The following is a 19,980-nucleotide window of genomic DNA, read 5'->3' as shown; positions in this document are numbered from 1 at the left end:
TAGGTATAGTGTAAGCGAAATGAGAATCACGTTGTTGGAATAGTGGCATTGTCTTTCAGGCCACATTTTAAAGGGGGGGATTGAACAATTAATTAAAGAATAAATTCTAACCAATGCATAGATTGCATTAAGAGCATGCCACCGAACCAATCGCTCCCTAAGAGCTTTTGAGATCAAACAGGATTTGGTGAAGTATTCTTAACGGATTCTGAGATCAGCTCTAATATCTCCAGCAGCTTATTCATCTACATCTGTTATACATATATAAACATTGCAGTCCATGTTGCAAAACAGTGCAGTCAACATTGCACGATCTCATGGCCATAGCCTAACAATCTATGGTTCAGACGTCCGTTATGTAAGTTTGGGACCATGATCTCGTGCCATAGCCTAACAATCTACGGTTCAGACGTTATGTAAGGAATAAAAGATGATATCAGAAACTTGATAACATGCTTTTCAGATGGTCTCGAAAACTTGAAATGAAAATATAATCAGCATATATAAGACCAAACGGGGGCAAAGTGCATTTCCAGACAAATTTTCAGTTGGCCTGAATGCATATTGCCTAACTGAAAACTTCAGACTATGCCAATGTAGTGCGAAAAGGGAATAGCATCGATCCCTTTAGGTAAAACGTTGCTATGACTTCACTAAAATGTAAAAGCAGTGCCATGAATGTGAGCCTTCACTAATATGTATCTTGGTTCTATGCAGCATTCGGCAAGAACCAACAGAAAATTTGGCTCTGTGCAGCACAAGTATTGTGTAGCCTACGTACCTTCCCTTTCACATGTATACCATGAACACAGAGCTAGGCAACTAGGGAAATTAACCTCACCAGTAAAAAATCAGACAAACTTCCTTTTCCTTGATCCAGTAAAAGAACCTCGGATTACAAGGCATACGGAAAGTCAACAGAAGAGAAGAGATGAGTACCGTTGATCCAGTTCTCGGGCGGCGCGACGAGGGAGGGCGGGCGGGCGCGTGCAGTGGCGCGGCGAGGGCGGGCGGGCGTGAGCGGCAGCGCGGCGCGGCGAGGGCGGGTGGGCGCGTGCGGCGGCGCGGCGAAGGCGGGCGGGCGGCGGCGCTAGGGATTGAGACGAGCGAGACCGAGAAAGTGCGGGCTGAGGCCGAGATGGATGATTAATGGGCCACTATTTTCGTCGGCCTCACTGAGGCCGACGAAAATAGTGGTCGGTTAATGACTTATTTTCGTCGGCCGGGCTGAGGCCGACGAAAATACACCACATTTTCGTCGGTCTAGAGGCCGATGAAAATAACTTCCGTATTCTCGTGGGCCTGCCCACGAAAATATTCGCTGGCCCACGAAAATAGGCCACATTTTCGTCGGTCACGAGGGCCGACGAAAATAACATTGTATTTTCGTGGGTCGGCCGACGAAAATAGCCCAGCCCACGAAAATTTATGCGTTTCCTGTAGTGGGGGCGCGTCGCGCGCGGTCGGTTAACGTAACCGGGCCGCCGCGTGCCTCCCCCTCAGACGGGCCGGGCCGGGTTAAACCCGACGGGCCGAATTCTGGGGCCCAGCCCGACACGACGAACGGGCCGGGCCAGCCCAGACACGTTAGAAGCTGGGCCGTGCCGGTTCTGGGCCGGGCCATTTTCGTGCCGTGTCGCGGGCCACCCGGTGGGCCCGGCCCAGATGGACATCTATACTCCGGAGACAGCGGCTCACCTTTGTAAGGATTGCCCCTTCGCTGAGGAAGCATGGAGCATGATCCTGACTTGGGCTGATTTGCGGTTCCTGGACGGTATTTCCAAAACCGGATCACTACACGCGTGGTGGTTTAGATTGAGGATGCTCTGTAGTAAGCAATCAAGAAAAAGTTTTGATGACCTCATAATATATTTCTGGTGGAGTTTATGGCTGGAAAGAAACAACAGAATCTCTAAGGGTCAGCAGAGAACGACAGAGCAAATGGTGCAGGTGGTGAAAGAGTTCATTGGTGGAGGTGTAGCCTGTCTGTAGCGGCTGGGTCCCGGTCAGGGGGGGTTTTGGGTCATTTCTTTTAAGCGTCAGTGTTCTATTTAAGTCATTATTGTTAAGTTTTTCAGGCTGTGTCTGTTTGTAAAGTTTTTTTATCTCTTCTAATATATTAGAATGACAAATCTTTTGCCTTTCTCTTTAAAAAAAACTTACTGGTCCGATGATTTCATAAATTCTGGAGTAGATCCGTTACTGCATTGACTATGTATAGTTTTGACGATAGTGTTTTAGAGCTAATAACTTCTAACCCACGTTATATATATATATATATATATATATATATATATATATATATATATATATATATATATATATATATATATATATATATATATATATATATATATATATATATTTCACATATGTTTGTTACACTGATATATCTAACAGCAACGACCGTAGTTGCAGATTGTTATAAGAGAGATGAGGACAGACTAAGGAATAAATGGAGTTTCATGCTCTGACTGACAAATTTTGCATTATACACTTCGCGAAACATAGCTCTTCTTTACTAGTGTATACGCTGTCCATGTATGTTATCAGTCCCTGAAAGCGCCTTTCCTTTTGTTCTTTCTTTTGTCTGGAAACTATCAGGCTGTTAATTAGAGACACCAAAATATACTACCATTAATTCTTCAGAAAGTCTGACGACTGCTCTTATTGATCATAGATTTTTTTCCCTAGCAAAGAGTCTAGCAGCTTGGTCAGTATCAGTATATATTCAGTAAAGTGCAGCGAGATATATACGTGAACTGTATTAATTATTAAATAAAAAAGGAACGCTGAGCTAATCAGAAACAGTCTCGGTGTGTGGGTATGTATGTATGTCTAACTGTAACGGTAGTACACAGTACAAACTACGCAAACCCCGAAAAACGTGGCTCGATCGTCTCGATCTCCACGTTGGCGAACATTCTAGCTAGCTACATGATCCGTATACGTGCGTGTAGCTGATGATGGATCAGTAGGACTACTCCGACGAGTGAGCCGCCGCCGCGGCGTGCCGGTGCAGCTGCGCCTCCCACGCGTCAAGAGCTGCGCTCCAGCTGGGCGCTGCCACCGGAGGCGAGTAGTGCGCTGCGCCGCGCGGCGGAGGCGGCGGGCAGAGGTAGGCGGCGCCCGGCGCGGCGTGGTTGTGGACGCCGTCGTAGGTGGTGACGACGTAGCGCGGGTCGTCGCTGTCCCGCTCCACGCGCTTCTTCACGCCGCAGCCCTCCGCCGAGCACCGGTAGTAGTTCCTGCACGCACGCACGGCGCGGCGCGGCGATCAGCACGTCGTCGTCAAGCTTGCATGCATGAGCGTGACAATGGAACGGAATTGAAGTGGTCGTCGGAGTCGGTGGCGCCATGTGCGCCAAGCTAGCTAGTGTTGTATTCTGCTACTGTACCTCGGGTTGGGGCTGCTCTTGACCGCCTTCTTGCCGTACTTGCGCCACTTGAAGCCGTCGTCAAGCACGTCCACCTCCGACCTGGTCCGGAACCCGATCCGTGACGCCGGCCGGGGCCGGCCGCCGCCGTTCCCAGTACCGCCAGCTGGTCCGCCCACCGGCCTCCTCCCGTCGCCTTCGACGCCATAGTTCCTGAAGCCCCAGCCAAACCACAGGTACGCAACTGATGGGATGAGCATTGAGTATAGCCGCTGCCACGGCGTACGTTACGTGTGACGCGACGCAACGACGGCGACAGCGCACATTATTAGCACGCAAGCTAGCTGCTAGTAACAGCACGTATGTACGCGAACTTACAGCAGGCTCGTCATGCCATTGTCGAACACCGGCGGCGAGCAGTAGGCGCCGCCCATCTCCTGGCCGAACTGGTAGCAGCAGTCGTCAGCCATGGTGGCGGCGCGCGGCGGGAACTCGACGACGAGGTCGCCGGGTGGTGGTGCGAGGTAAGCGTAAGCAGCGCCGGCCGGCGGGTAGGCGGCGGCGTAGAACGGGGCCGCCTCGTGGGCGAGTCCTAGCGAGGCCGCCATGTAGAGTAGAGTAGTAGGCACGCACAGGCACAGGGAACACCGACGACCGTGGAGCTAGCGATGAGCTGCTGCTGCCGTTGCGCTGCGCGGTGTGACCAGTGACGACGGGGGGTGGATATGTATTCCATCTGCTAGCCCCGTGTCAAGCTCGCCAATTTATAGTGGCGCCCGAACGGCGCTGCTGGCACATCGTCGTCTGTGGGACTGCTCCTATCCTAGGTACGTACAGTGGCGCTAGCTGATGATGAGGCAATCGAAGAGCTCAAGTGGTGTCTCTGGAACTGGAAGCGAAGCGGGACGAACGAGGCAGCGAGCACGCAGGCGTCTTCATGGATGTTTCACAACACGGCGGCAGCGCCACGCAGAAGGTTCGCTCGACTCGACTCGCAGGATGCGTCTGTTGTCTGCGTGCACGTGTCGATTGGCGTGACCAACTTTTGGAGTTTTCGACGGGACAAGCTGCTGCTGCTGGCTAGTGAGGAAGGTAGCTAGGAGAGTACGTAGGAGCCGGGAGCCGGGAGCCGAGAGCCGAGTGCACCGGGCGCCGGCGGTGTTGGTTCCGCGCGTGCGGCCCGGCCGGGCACTCGGGCAGTGACTGGCCAGCACGCTACTACTACTACGACGACGTCGTCGTCGTCGTCAGGTCCAAAATAGCGTCCGGGCCGGGGTCTGGATAGTCCGGATGGGTAGGTCGATCGAGCGCATTAGCACTTTGGGCCTGGTCAGGCGCCGGGGCAAGCGACACCTGTCAGGCCGCTTCAAATCCATCGCTTGACTATTGACTACCGACGACGACGGAGCTGGTCTGTCTCCCGTTTGTCCGGCGATCGACCGAACGAGATCGGCGGCCGGTTCCACGCGCGCCGTGCAGCAGCAGAGACCAGAAAAGCAGCCGTGCCGACGTCCGGGTGCATGAACCGTCGTGGCACGGTAAAAAAAATACTCCTAGCTACTACGACTGGTAGCAGTAATTAAGCCAGCTGTGCGCTGGCCGCTGGGTCTGGATCACTGCTAGTAGCTCACTAGCTCTCGTGCGTGCGTGCGGTAGGCGACGGGCGACAGCGATTTGTGCCGCGCGCACTTACGTAGAATTAAATGAATCTTGCATTGTTAACTTCACGATGGATGCGTTGTTTATACATAATATGTGGTACATTCCTATTACTAGGTCAAGTTATATATGGGCCCGTTAGGTGGCACGTGGCTCGGTACGGTGAGGAAGGGCCTAGAGTCGGCTCGGCACACTGACTGTCGTGCCAGCCCGACCTGTCGTTTGTGTCGGGCTTGGACTCGTTGCTAGTGCCGGGCTTGGGCCGCTAGGCGAGCCCACAGTGAAAGCCTAAGCACGCTAAACAGGTCGGTCCGGCTAAGGCCCGCTAATAGTGGGTTAACCCATCGTCCCACCGTCCGACCTCGTCCCTGCCTATCACTCGTGTACGTCGCTCTGCCATAAGTTCAGAACCCAGAACCCTAGCACCTCGTCGCCTCATCCCTCCCTTGTGTACGCTGCCTCCATCGTAGCCGCCTTCGCCTCACGGTCTCGCCTCTCCTTCCGGTGTTGACGGAAGTTGATCCTCTACTGCTCTCCCTCACTCTCTATCCCTGTCTCCCCCTCACTCAGACTCATGACCCAAGCTCTAAAGCAATACAACTCATAATAGATATAGAGTATTACCAGCGACGGTCCTGACAAATTAGGGGCCCAGGGCCAGACTTAATATAGGGGCCTTCCTCTTCCTTTTCTCAGAATCGGATGGATACTTTCTAGATGACATGACTATATGCTGAAATAAAAAACAAAATTATGAACTGAAGCTGTCGCTTAGTTAAAAAATAAACTTAAAGAATATTACCGATTATGCGGTGGAGCGCAGGCTGCGCAGCAGGGCCGCTAGGGTGCTGTGCAGGTCCGGGCGTCCGGCCGCCGGCCGGCGGCGTCAGGGATGGCGGCGGGCCTGTCCTGCTGGCTGCTGCTGCGATTCTGCGAGACGCCAGACGGCCGGATGCAGCGGCTCAGCGCAGGCAGTTCGACCGGACTTGAAGGCCAAACTGCAGTCTGCAGAAGCGAAGCGATGACGTTTTGTTTGGAGTTCCGACTGCTCTGTTCGACTTCCGTTCCGTAATCTGCTGGACGCCTGGACTTCTGTTCCGTGATCTACTGCTTGCGTTGCGTTCTGGCCGTTTTAATCTGACTGCTCTGCTCTTGGTGTCAGGTGTGGGGCCCATCCTTCCCGGGGGCCCGGGGCGACCGCCCCGCGTGCCCCCCTCAGGGCCGTCGCTGAGTATTACCCCCTCAGGACCGTCCCACCGTCCGACCTCGTCCCTGCCTATCACTCGTGTACGCCGCTCTGCCAGAAGTCCAGAACCCAGAACCCTAGCACCTCGTCGCCTCATCCCTCCCTTGTGTACGCTGCCTCCATCGTCGCCGCCTTCGCCTCACGGTCTCGCCTCTCCTTCCGGTGTTGACGGAAGTTGATCCTCTACTGCTCTCCCTCACTCTCTATCCTTGTCTCCCCCTCACTCAGACCCATGACCCAAGCTCTAAAGCAATACAACTCATAATAGATATAGAGTATTACGCTCTAGTAGCCTGAACCACGATAAATCCTTGTGTTTTTATGTTCATCCTTTTGATCAGACAAACCTCAAGCCTCCGCCTCATCTGAGGATTAGGGTGGGTGCACGGCGCCACCTGGCGGAAGGATTTCCCCTCAGACACCTACTTTACCGGTTTAGCGTCTAGTAGCGGAAAAAATTTGTTGCAGCCCAGCTGCAAACTAGGATGTTTACAACCCCTCACAAAAAGGAGGATAGACCCCACCCGCAGGTCAATAACACAACTAAAACGTTACCTGGTGGACCTGCGGAAAAAGATTCTTTACATACCGGATGTAAAGAATCTCTTTTACAGCCCCTCACATACACTAGCTGTTGGTCCATATAAATAGAAGGAAAAAATTACTAAAGAGTTATTTTGTAAATTTTGATATGTCTTTGTGGGTCTCCAAGTGATGGATGTGAGGGGCTGTAAAGATGATGTTTACATCCATATGTACAGAATTTTTTTCCGGACCTGCAGGTAGGATTTATCTTACTTTTTGTGAGGGACTACAAACATTCTGATTTGCAGCCGGACTGCACCAAATTTTTTTCCCTAGTAGCACCAAATTGTTTTTTGTGTACTGATAGTTGGTGTTAATTAATTACGTTGCAGCCGGACTGCACCAAATTTTTTCCCTAGTAGCACCAAATTGTTTTTTGTGTACTGATAGTTGGTGTTAATTAATTACCGCGACAGTGGCGCTGCTGAAGAAGGCAGAGCACCTGGCAAAAGCATCCGTCTCCGTCGGCTTTCGGGTTGAGTGGCAATTTATCTAGCAATTTAATGCGCTCGCAGTGATGATATCGATCGATCTTCGTCACCTTGTAATGAACCGATCAATCTTAACTATCCTTGAGATGGCGACCCGAGTTCATTGGATGCAGTGCATGTTCCGATCGATCGACCTGTCCACTTGGTAGTTACTTGGTATCTTCTAGGATCCCTAGAGAGAGAGAGAGAGCAAAGTTGCGTAGCCACCTTTTCCATGTATGGCGAACTGAATGCCGCGCACCGGCGAGGCAGAAGGCGCAAAGAAAACGTGAGAGATCGACGACGACGACGTCGCCGTCGAGGTACAGTATTATGCATCGTTAGCCAGCGCCGCCCGCTCTGCGCCACGCGCCAGCACGTCAAAGCTAGTGCGTGGCCGGGGGCAGGCACTTGGTCTCGTTTTGGTCAGTGCGTGCCTTCGACCCATCTCACAGGAACTGGGAAAAGAGATCGAGAAAAGGTACGAAAAAAGGCACGTGCGATATATACAGTTGCTGCCTTGCTGGACCGACGACGATACATCGGGTGTACTAGTACTAGTGTGTTGTACTACACAGATGGGAGGACATGAGCTCGAAGCACGCAACTAGCTCGTAAGTACACGCTGAACAGGGACAGCTTTTGAGCTTTGCATATGTGTGGCCGCGAGGCCTATCCTGGCGGCGTGCTCAAGGCGGCGGCGCCACAGGGGCAGGCAGCAGCGACACCGAGCCCGCCACGTACGACGTCCCGGATAGACTCCCAGTCCTAGCTAGGCGGCCGCGGCGGCGCGCTGCGGCCGTACGCGACGCGCCAACTGGCGGCGCCAATCACGCTGCCGGCCGGCCGGCTAGCTGGCCGTTTTCCGGGCTCCTTCGTCCCGTCGCCGTCGGCCGACCGGCCTGCCTGGGCCTGACCCTGACGACGGCTGGTCGATCAACGGACCGAGGTCAGGCTCAGCCAGCCGGTGCCTATATCGATCGGCGCGCGGCTTGTACACGCCGGCCCGGCGGATGTCGCGGTCACGTCGCATGCGTGCCGTTGCTTCGCCGGCAGAGATTGCTGGGCGCGTGCAGGACAAGGGGCGGACTGTTTGCTTCCCCGGCGGCAGGGGCGCGCGCGCGCGCTGGCTAGTTTCAGTTGGACAGGTAGCGTGTGCCTGGCCATCTACCACCATTTTGTCGGGAGGTCCTCATCAGCCGTAGGCCGAGGCCGTAGCCCGTAGTAGGTTATTCTATATCATCTGTCATCTCCCAACGGCTCACATCAAATCCGGCACGGCTCGATCGCCGGACGGACGCACGCGACGACACAGACGGCGCCGCGCCGAGAGGCTGTTCGCTGTTTCTCGCTCGTGCGTCCGCTCGGTGAGTTCGCGGCAGCTAGCTAGCTCGCTCGTCGGCCGACGGCTCTGCTCTGCCATCGGTGGCGTGCGTGCTTGCACGCCGTTACGTTGTCATAGCATCTCGTCCTCATCTCGAGAGTCTAGAGCCTCTCGTTTCATACGAAGCATCGATCTGAAGCGAGAGCTAGCTAAGCTAAGAGGTGGCATGGGGGATTAGCTTGGCCTAACTGCTTCCGTTAGCAGTAGTCAGCACGTGTCAGTCGTTGACAGTGATGTGGTGAGCTACCCCCTACCCCCACCACCCCCGAACCCCCTTCACGTACGTATGAATACGGTTGCAGAGGCTGCGCGCCGGGGGTGGACTGGTGGCCCGTGCCAGTGTATCGGACACAAGAGTTTAGAGAGATGATAGGATTAGGCTGTCATTGTCCAACATATACAGATACAGATGCAAGAGGGGCAACAAGTCATTTTCAGACGGGCCGGGTACGCGCGACCACAACGTAGCCTCCAAATAATGCCGTCGTAGTCATACACATTCCTAACAGAAATAAAATGGAAAGAAATTCTCTCCTGATTTGCAGCACCCAGTAGTGCGCGAACGAACCTGCTACTGCACTGTTGTGTACAAGCATGAACAGCCAGCTCGATCTGGACCGACGATGGCACCAGTGACACTACTGCACTGTGCACTGGCATACATGTGCCCACAGGAACGCAGGTTTTCTACAAAATAAACAGACTCAACTAGACACTGGAGTACCACCAAGGCCAATATTGCCTTGGAACGAAAAAGGTTATGAGTTTCTTTTTCTCTTCTCTTTTTTTGTTTTGCAAGCCGCAGGCGCCAGATCGAGCGGGGTCGGCTGTGAGGACGAACTGGTAGGAGCGTGTCGGCCAATGGGCTTTCCTCATTCTCTTGGCCATATGGGTAAGTATTCATTTTAGGGCCCAGTTTTCATTCCTGGACTCGTGGCCCATTATGGCGTCGTGATCCTCCTCCTGCGTTACTCAACCACGGCGCCAATCAACTGTCCAACGAAGCATCCGGCCAATTCCATGCCCCAGTCACCGACTCACCGTCTCACCCCGCCAGCTTCACCAGCCCTCGCCTCGTTTGACTGCGCTCTAATAATCTCTACTCCTAAAACGGCTAAACAGGAGATTTGTGGCAGTATGCAGCGCCTCTGCCTAGTAGCTAGTAGGGAAGGGAGATACGTCTGGAAGAGAAGGCAACGGTTCATGTTGGTGGTGGTGCAAATGATGCGTTCGGCTAGGCCGTTTAGGGAGGGTAAAGAGGCACAAGAGACGTAACCGGACGCCATAGGTGAGGAAAAAGGAGCAACATGCGTGGTTGTTGAACTCGCGGCCATTATCACACTGCAAGGCATGAACCGGACGTCAAAACTGGGTGGATTCCTAGGCGAAGAAGTGGGTGAGGGAGATGTGTGGCAGTATGCAAGTTCTATGCCCAGTAGCTGTCAGGGAAGGGAGAGATGTTTGGAAGAGAAGGCGGTGGTTTATGTTGGTGGTGGTGCGAATGATGCATTCAGACCGACCGTTTTAGGGAGGGGGTGTAGGGGCACGAGAGACGTAACTCAATGCCATGGGTGAGGAAAAGGAGCAAGAGGCGTGGTTGTCGAACTCGCGGCTATTATCACACTGCAAGACATGAACCGGACGTCAAAACTGGGTGGATTCCTAGGTGAAGAAGTGAGTGAGGGTGGTAAATGTGTCTGACTTCAACCAGAGAGAAAAAGTCCAAAGAAAATGGAAAAACTCATCTAAAATCACTAGGTAGTATTTATATCTAGAAAGACTAAGTACAGGGAAGGTCTAGATATCACAATGCACCAGATCAAAAGTCTGCTCGGCCCGAGAAGAAATAGTAGTAAATGGGAGACGAGTATGTCGACCTAGCTAACAAGCATGTCAGTGACCCTCAAAATGTACCTAACTATATGAAAAATCTAAACTATTGGTGAACTTGGTCATGACGTCAGGTCCTGGATGGCCGAGACGACGATATCAAATGGTGGAGGAGGTGGTGGAGACACGCCGGTGGAGGAGGGTCGGAGCGTGTAGAGGGGCCTTGAGGTGTCACAACGGGTGAGAGGGGTGCTGGTGGCCAGATCCTTCACAAAAAAACCAGAGGGGTCAAACTCAATGGAACAAGAGTTGCCGATGGTGAACCGACGAACAGAAAGAAGATTATGAGTGATATAAGGAGCTATGAGAATGTTGTTGAGATAGAACGGTCCAGGGAAAACGAGGCACCTACCGAGGTGACCAGCAGAGTGGAACCGTTTGCAATGACGATCGAGGAGGGATGGGAGGAATAAATGGGATGGGACCAAGAGAGTGTGCCTGCAGTAGGGGTCGTGTGGTAGGAATCACCGGAGTCGACCACCCAGTCGGAGTGGGGTGGGGTCATCGCCATGGTGCTGAAGGCGACGACAAGAGAGGCAAAGTACCATCCTCCACCTAGCAAGGACCAAGGTGTCAAGGTGGGGGTCCTCGGGAGTGGGAGCTAGGGTGAAGCCGAAGTCGTCGGTGGCACACCGTAGGGAGGCATCAGAGGCACGTCGTAGGGAGGCGCTGTCAGAAGGGCCAACGACGAAGGACGGGAGGCACTCGGGGCCTGGTCCGGCCATGTCTAGCCACCACCTCAGCCAGGGGGACCGCCTCAGGTGGAGCCACCACCCCCGCTGCTGCCCTTGCGGGAGTGATGACCGCCATCGGTGTGGAAGTCGGACGAGGGGCCACAGTAGGGATGTAATCAGATCGAATACGGACGGATATCACTAAAACCATATTTGTTTTCATATTTTTATTCGGATTCAAATTCAAATACGGATAGCTTCGGATACGAATACGAATACGGATGTTCTCGGATACAAATACGGATAGCCTCAAGTCTTCACATGAAAATGATAAAGTGAACTTGGATACTTAGAGTGATTTCACGTGTAATTCACACAACAAGTGAAATGAAAGAAACACTATCATATTGTGCATTTTATGGTCCAAATATTTTGGAGGATTATATATGAACATATGGTATGCCTCCATAAATTTTCATGAATTGCTGAGGCTATTTGTGTATTATTAATTTTTTTCTACAAAAAATCAACAAAATGCACATAGCTATCTGGATAAGGATATCCGAGAAGATTTATCCGAGAAAAAATCCGGATATTCAATATCCGACGGATATCAGACATATTGTATTCGAATTCGATATTCGAACAAAATATCCGTATTCGTATTCGTTATCCGAAAAAGTCCGGATATCCGAAAATTCCATCCGAACCATTGTTCACCATCTTCGAATCCGGATCCGGACGGATATTTTCCGAACCATATTACATCCCTAGGCCACAGGGACGACAAGTGGAGGGCGAGCAGGAGCACCAGTCAACGGAGGGCGAGGGGCATGTCCCCCTGAAGGCGCCTGACCGCCGGGAGCAGCATTGTAGAGTGTCGGGGCCAGAGTAGGGGCGTCGGTCTCCATGGGGAGCCTCGAGGGCTGTCGGGGATCCTTGTGGACGACCAGAAGGCGGCCAAGGAGGAGGCACTGCGTGGTGGTGAAAGTCGCCTATAGGGGGGTGAATAGGCGAAACATGAAATTTATAAACTTAAACACGCACTAAGGCCGAGATTAGCGTTAGAATTAAATCGGAGTTGGAAAGGTTGTTCTCCTTGCTTAGAGTTGCTCAATCAATGCGGATAACATTTAGGAGCATACTCAAAACAATATGAGCAAGGGAACTTTAGAGAGAGAGAAGAGGGAAAACAAATCAAATGGAAGTAAACACAAGTGAACACGATGATTTATTTTACCAAGATTCGGTTCCAAAGAACCTAGTCCCCGTTGAGAAGGCCACAAAGGCCGAGTCTATTTCAACCATTTCCCTCTCTCAAACGGTCACTTAGACCGGATGAGTCTTCTCCTTAATCACTTGGGTCACTAAGACCCCGCAAGGATCACCACACACTTAGGTGTCTCTTGCTAGCTTTACAAAGCACTTAGATGAATAAGAATGGGGAAGGAGAAAGCAATCCAAGCAACAAGAGCAACAAATGAACACAAAACTCTCTCTCTCAAGTCACTAAGTGGTTGAGTTGATTTTGAGACTTGGAGAGGATTTGATCTTTGGATTGTGTCTTGGAATGAATGCTATTGCTCTTGTATTGAATAGGAACTTCAGAAAACTTGGATGTCATTGAAGGAGATGGTTGGGGGTATTTATAGCCTCCAACCAGTTCCTAGTCGTTGGCTGTTTTTGCTGGCGATGGGCACATCGAATAGTCCGGCGGTGCACCGGACATGTACTGTTCACTGTCCGGTGCGTGCCACGTCAGCACGCCCGTTGGGGTTTGGAGCAGTTGACCATTGGAAGCCTTTGTCCTGTAGTTGCACCGGACAGTCCGGTGCCACACCAGACATGTCCGGTGTGCTCTGAATTCTCTGCCCTAACTTCTGCCACACTGTTCACTTTCGGCAGACGACCGTTGGCACAGGTTACCGTTGCTCCATTGGCTCACCGGACATGTCCGGTGCAAACCGAACAGTCCGGTGATTTATAGCGGAGCGTGCCCTGCAGAAACCAGAGAGTGGCGAGTTCATTTGGTGCTTGGCCTGGTGCACCGGACACTGTCTGGTGTGCCACTGCAGCACACTCTCAAGTCTTTTACTCCAAAATTATTTGAGTCCCCAACTTAATTTCTTTTTTGGTTTGTGCTAAACCTTATGCACCTGAGATAAATGACATCTTGGCAAACTAATTAGTCCACGTGGTTTGTGATGGACGTTAACCACCAAAATCGATTTTAGGAAATGATTAAGCCCATTTCCCTTTCAAGTGGCCATATGAGCGGTTAGGGTGGCGCCCATGGCACGCTCTTGCTCCAGGGCCAGGGACGTGGCACATTGGCATTCCTAGGAGGCGGCCACGACCGCCTGGATGGTGCCGATAGCCGTGACGAGTGCCAAGGAAGCGAGTGGAGGTGTCGACGACGATGCGATGAGGTTGGTCCGCGAGGGGTCAATGCAGTTGGGGAAGCCTGGCGAGGAGCGACAATTGGATTGCGCTGTAAGGGCAGCGGAGAGAACGCCCGGGAGAGGCTCAAGGCCGGCGATGAAGGAGGCCCCGTCCCCGATGAGCTCCTGGGTGTGGGGAAGGTGTAGCTCGTTGCTCATGCCGAGTGTAGACAATAGGTCGGCGCCCAGGGACAGTAGGCCGGTGCACAAGGGAGACAGCAGGCCGACGCCTGAGGGGGACAACAGGGCGGCGGTCGATGGGCCAGCAGCTCGCTGGTGGGAAGGAGGCCCGCTGCTGTGGCAGCACGTGTAGCGGCGCTCGCAGCAGCGTCTGCGCCTATGGAAGGCAGGCCGGTGGTGATGGAGTACATGGCGGGGAAGAAGACCAGCGGTTGGCGGGGTGGGGCGGACTTGGGGCGGCGGCGATGCGTAGACTGAGCGCGGGAGCCGGTAGCGCATGGGCTGGGCGCGAGATTCGTCCCTGGACAGCTGCGAGACCAGCGGGCGTCGGCGGCGTGCAGACTGGGCGCGTGTAACATCCTAAATCTCATTTTGAGAATATAGTAAAAAATTTAAGATCTTGAATTACAATTTTTTTCTCTCCTTAGAATTCCCATAACATTTGAAGTCATATCCCCTTAAATAAAAGTTTTATAACAAAAATTCAATAAAAAGATTCTTATATAAAATTAGCCTTTATTGAAGTTTATAAGTATTAATGTGAGAACATTTTTTAAGAGATCATACAAAATAAACTATTTTTCTTAAAATAATTACATGGGTGCTACATATTCAAAAGCAATTTCTTATGTAGAATAACAAATGAATGAATATATATATATATATATATATATATATATATATATATATATATATATATATATATATATATATATATATATATATATAGTATTTAGAGCCCTGGGCTCTATTTAACTACAGGAAGCCCTGACCAGGTGTGCAGACCGCACGAACCCTTTTTGGCTTATTGTACCTACCTGTGCTTACGCTAAATTATAATACGAGTTATGCTGATGTGTGTATCAGTTTATGCAAATATAGTCTGCGCATATTACGTGAATCGGGCCCACGATCCTGCCCACGTCGTCACTATAAAAACACCCCCACGCCGCCAGGGATTAGGTTTTAGCGGCGGCGGCGGTTCCCTCGGGCGTGCGAGCAGGCGCCCGTGAGCAGGAGAGCCTCGGCCGCCGCGGCGCTCTCCAGCCGGCGGATTGGCGGTCGTGGAGGGGGCGCGAGGAGGAGCCTCAGCGTCTGCGGCGGTATAGCTTCAGGAGGCACCGGTCGGGGCGCGGCGGAGTGGGCGGCGGTGGTGCTGTTCATGGTGCTGGCAGTCGTGGTGCTGCTGGGCGCCGTGGCTGTCCTTGTGGTGGTGCTGCTGCTGCAGCCCCGCGTGCCGTACGTGGCGGTGCGGGCGGGCTGGCGGTGCTCCGCGCCTACCCGTTCCGCGTGCCCGCCAGGGGCGTCCTCCCGCTGGCGTACGTGGCGCGCGCGCAGGGCGCCCCGCTGGGCGACGCCGGCAGCGCCGCCATGGAGGCCGCGCTCCGCGACGGTGTGGTGCCGTTTCGGGTGGATGGGGAGGCCCAGACGCGATGGAAGGTCGCGGGGATCGTCGGCGTCGACCAGTGGACGCGCCTGGCGTGCCAGCTCCGCTTCTTTTGGCCCAACGGCACCGTGCTCCCCTTCAGATGCATCTCCAAGTCCAAGTTATTGTTCTTCTGACCGCCGTGCCCTCTGTATTGTCTAGTGGCTACTCTTCTGACCTCAGTTCCATGGCCGGGCATGAGCGTGACGGATCAAGATTCAGGAACAGCAAATGGCTTCATCGTTTTCTTTCTTGTCTTGGGTTCGTTCAGTTATTAATTCACCCCCATGTCGCATGTATAGGTCGGCAAAAAAAGATTTTGTCTTGGGTTCTTTCTTATTGTATTTTACGCTTCCACTAAAAAGCAAGTGCCACATTCGTCGTTTTAAAACAGATCATTGATTTACGCTAAAATTCGTATCCATTTACGCTGTTTCGGGTCACGTCTTACGCTTAAATCCACCTGACCTAGAACCCGAGCACGATCGGAGCGCGATTTTGACGTCGTAATTTAGGCCACATTCGTTGTTACGAAATAGATTGATGATGTACGATAAAATTTGTACCCATTTACGCTGTTTGGTTCACGTTTTACGCTGAAATTTGACCAAGCCAAAATCCGTGGACGATCGAACGTGATCAATCTACGCTGTTTTAGCTAATATAGGATTTATGCTAAATTTCGTATTCATTTACGATGTTTTAGCTCACGTTTTACGCCGGAATCTGCCCTAGCCAGAACCCGCGTACGATTGGGTGCACGCGATTTTTACGCCGTAATTTTGGGCTTCGTTTGCTGTTACAAAACAGATATATGATTTACGCTAAATTTCGTACTCATTTACGATGTTTTAGCTCACGTTTTACGCTGGAATCCGCCCGAGCAGAACCCGCGAACTGTGGCTGTAAATTAAAATTTATTTCCTTCTACTAATGCTCCTCGAACCGTAACTGTCCCTTTATTTACGCGATTATGCAGCACGTCTTTCCTTATATCAAACCGGTCAAAATTTATATAATGCATGGTTTATGCTATCATGTTACACATCGTTATGCAGTCGTAAACGGTGTGCATATGGTAATCTTCGTTTCCGAGAGTCAAGGTACAAAAGATCCCTTCTATGCATGATTTATGCGTGCGTATTTTTTTCCTTACACCTTTATTTACGCGCACGAAGATCACGTCTTTCCTTATCTTAAAACCGGTGGGAGATTTTAAACGTTTGCATGGTTTACGCTATCATGTATCACAGCATTATGCAGTCGTAACCGGCAAGCACATGCAAATATTCGTTCCCGTGATTCGTGGCATAAAAGATTCCATTTATGCATGAGTTATGCACATTTGTACATATATTTATGCGTGCGTATATCGCATGTCGCGTCTCAGTCGGGATACGTGGCTATCCTATGCATGGCTGACGCAAGCTGGCGTCCAGTGGGCCGAACGCGACCCGATCGACCTCCTGGCTGGGGCTTCGCCCACTAACGGAAGCCCAGGGCTTCCATTACCTCTTCCCTATATATATATATATAATGAATATTGCACCATGCTGGATTCTGATTGTGCATTTTGTTTGAGATAGAAAATTTAAACTCCGATTCAAAAGTGAATTCAATTGGAAATAGAAATGGAAATAGAAAAGGAAAAAGAAAAAGAAAGAAAACTCGCCTGGGCCCGACTCCCTGCTTCCGACCCACCTCCTTTCCTAGATCGCACGGCCCATAAACCCGCGCCCCCTTATACGCTGACAGATGGGCATTCCCTGTCAGGTCCTTGGCCGCACGTGCTCCAACTGAAAGGGAAATGTGCCATTGGGCCATTTCTATTATATTTTGGTGATTAAGTGTCCAACACATACTAAGTGAGTTGATTATGTGCCAAACAAGCAAGAAGTGCAAATCATGTAACAAGGTATGTTTCTAGACTTAGTACATTGTTTTTAGTACTAACTGTTGGGGGTCTGCTTCGTCGCCGAAGGTCCTATCAGGTGAAGCACCTTCGGAAGGTCAGAACAAGAACAATGCCGAAGCTACCAGTCAGGGAGCTTCGTAGTACATTTCAAAGGGCACCGACTTAAAGATGAGATGACCAATCGACCCATGATAGACTGTGTAATGATTGTAATCATTTGTAGAGGACATGAATGTAAATTCACACAGGCTGCGCCCTGTGCCTATAAATAGGTGAACAATACTCCCGTACTGTTCACGCTTTTTCGCATCGCATCTGTATCTTCGTATTCAACCGAGATCAAGGTACAAATGTGATTTAATGTAACTTTTATATATTCATGGTTATTTGACAATAAATATTTATAATTTGGTACTATGTAATTATTTATGTTGTCTTATGTTTCATAACCTTCATCCTTTGATTATATATGTCATATTTATGAAGGTATGTCCTTCACAACCTTCGTCCGAAGATCATTATATCCTAAGGGAAATAATGCTTCGAAGGACGAAGGACATTAACATTTAACATTTTTCTTGTGTGTTGCCTTGTTCTTAATTCATAGCATTTGAGAACAAGTCCCCAACACTAACATATATTGTCTAAGTGCTAGAAACAGAGAAAAGAAGAGAAGAAAAGAAATGCAAAAGACTTGGTTTGGTACAACCAAAGTCCAGCTCGGTCTGGCACACCGGACTGTCCGGTGGTGCACCGGACAGTGTCCGGTGCGCCAGGCTGAACTCTGGTGAACAGGCCTCTCTCACGAAAAATCGGTGGCGTACGACTATAATTCACCGGACTGTTCGGTGGTGCACCGGACTGTCTGGTGAGCCAACGGTCGCCAGCGCAATGGTTGGCCGCGTAATCCGCGGGCGACGCGTGGCCCGCGCCAACGGTCGGCAGGGGGCACCGGACTGTCCGGTGTGCATCGGACAGTGTCCGGTGTGCCAACTGCCACGAATCTGCAACGGTCGTCTGCACCAAAATAGGAAGGAGATCCGCACCGGACCGTCTATAATGACTGTCCGGTGGCGCACCAGACTGTCCGGTGCGCCACCCGACAGAAGGCAACTTTAGCCTTCCTTGTTGGTCTCCAACGGCTCCTAGCTGCCTTGGGGCTATAAAAGGGACCCCTAGGCACATGGAGGATTATCCCAAGCATTCACTAAGTATTCTAAGTCTCCCACACTCCGTCTCCGTGCACTTGATCGATTGTGTTAGTGATTTGAGCTCCGTTCTAGTTGTGAACTCTTTGTGCTTCATTTTGAGCTCAAGTCTTGGCTTGTGTGCGTGTGTGTGCTGCAGATTTGTGTGTGTTGCTCCCCAACCTTACTCTTGTGCTTTCATTGTGATCTTTGTTGTAAGGGTGAGAGACTCCAACTTGTGGAGATTCCTCACAAACGGGAAAAGATATAAGGAAGAAAAACCGTGGTATTCAAGTTGATCATTGGATCACTTGAAAGGGGTTGAGTGCAACCCTTGTCCATTGGGACGCCACAACGTGGAAGTAGGCAAGTGTTACTTGGCCGAACCACGGGATAAAATCGTGTGTCTCTTGTGATTGCTCTCTCTTTGTTTGCTTGTGTTCGCAAGAGCTCGCCTCATCGACTTGATTGACTTGTGCTAACATCTCTTTAATCAAGCTTGTTGGAATTTAGTGTTGAATTTTACAGGATGACCTATTCACCCCCCTCTAGGTACTCTCAATTGGTATCAGAGCCGTTCTCTTAATCTAAGGGACTAATTGCCCGAAGAGATGGATCCTAAGGGAAAGGGGATGGTGGTCAACGACAAGGAGAAGGAGTCCCTCTTCAACGAGCCAAGGGACGACAAGCCCACTAACTTAGGATCGAGTCACAAGAAGAGGGACAGGAAGAAGAAGAGGCGGATCAAGAAGATCATTTACTACGACAGCGACGCCTCCTCTTCTTCACCAAGAGACAACGACGACGATGACTTGTCTAAAAAGAAACCGGCTAATCAAAACTTTTCATTTGATTATTCTCGTATTCCATTCAATTCTAATGCTCATTTACTATCAATTCCACTTGGGAAACCTCCGCACTTTGATGGAGAAGACTACTCATTTTGGAGTCACAAAATGCATAGTCACCTATTTTCTCTCTGAAAGTCGCCTAGAGGGGGGGGGGGTGAATAGGCAAATCTGAAATTTATAAACTTTAAGCACACTTACAAGCCGGGGTTAGCGTTAGAAATATAATTGAGTCCGAAAGAGAGGGCGAAAACAAATCACAAGCAAATAAGAGCGGATGACACGGTGATTTGTTTTACCGAGGTTCGGTTCTTGCAAACCTACTCCCCGTTGAGGTGGTCACAAAGACCGGGTCTCTTTCAACCCTTTCCCTCTCTCAAACGGTCACCTAGACCGAGTGAGCTTTTCTCTTCAATCAAACGGGACACTAAGTCCACTACAAGGACCACCACAACTTGGTGTCTCTTGCTTTGATTACAATTGAGTTGAGAACAAGAAAGGAGGAAGAAGAAAAGCAATCCAAGCGCAAGAGCTCAAAAGAACACAACAAAACTCTCTATTCTAGTCACTATTGCTTTGAGTGGAATTGGAACTTGGAGAGATTTTGATTCACTCTACTTGTGTCTTGTATTGAATGCACTAGCTCATGTATTGAATGTGTTGGCTGAAAACTTGGATGCCTTGAAGTGTTGGTGGTT

General features: G+C 50.8%; 1 protein-coding gene across 1 annotated transcript; it reads right to left on the bottom strand.

Annotated features, from left to right (window-relative positions):
• Window positions 1-2,799: 2,799 nt before the first annotated feature.
• On the bottom strand, window positions 2,800-4,079 carry LOC100384623 (uncharacterized). Its single transcript, NM_001357541.1, has 3 exons — window positions 3,756-4,079; window positions 3,399-3,590; window positions 2,800-3,248 (listed from the first exon to the last, which is right to left on the bottom strand). Exons 1-3 carry the CDS (start codon window positions 3,983-3,985, stop codon window positions 2,981-2,983), a joined length of 690 nt encoding a protein of 229 aa, NP_001344470.1. The 5' UTR covers window positions 3,986-4,079; the 3' UTR covers window positions 2,800-2,980.
• Between the last annotated feature and the right edge of the window lie 15,901 nt (window positions 4,080-19,980).

The sequence above is a fragment of the Zea mays genome, chromosome 8 (genome assembly GCF_902167145.1).
Source record: "Zea mays cultivar B73 chromosome 8, Zm-B73-REFERENCE-NAM-5.0, whole genome shotgun sequence".
NCBI lineage: Eukaryota > Viridiplantae > Streptophyta > Magnoliopsida > Poales > Poaceae > Zea > Zea mays.
Note: the sequence above shows the minus strand (reverse complement) of the source record. Positions and strands in the feature narration are given on the sequence as shown.

Bases quoted from the DNA above. Each gene is read 5' to 3' on its own strand.
- LOC100384623 (NM_001357541.1), bottom strand. From the start codon at position 3,985: ATGGCGGCCTCGCTAGGACTCGCCCACGAGGCGGCCCCGTTCTACGCC. The intron at 3,591-3,755 runs GTAAGTTCGCGT...CTGGGGCTTCAG, and splicing joins AATGGCATGACGAGCCTGCT to GAACTATGGCGTCGAAGGCG. The intron at 3,249-3,398 runs GTACAGTAGCAG...GCGTGCGTGCAG, and splicing joins AAGAGCAGCCCCAACCCGAG to GAACTACTACCGGTGCTCGG.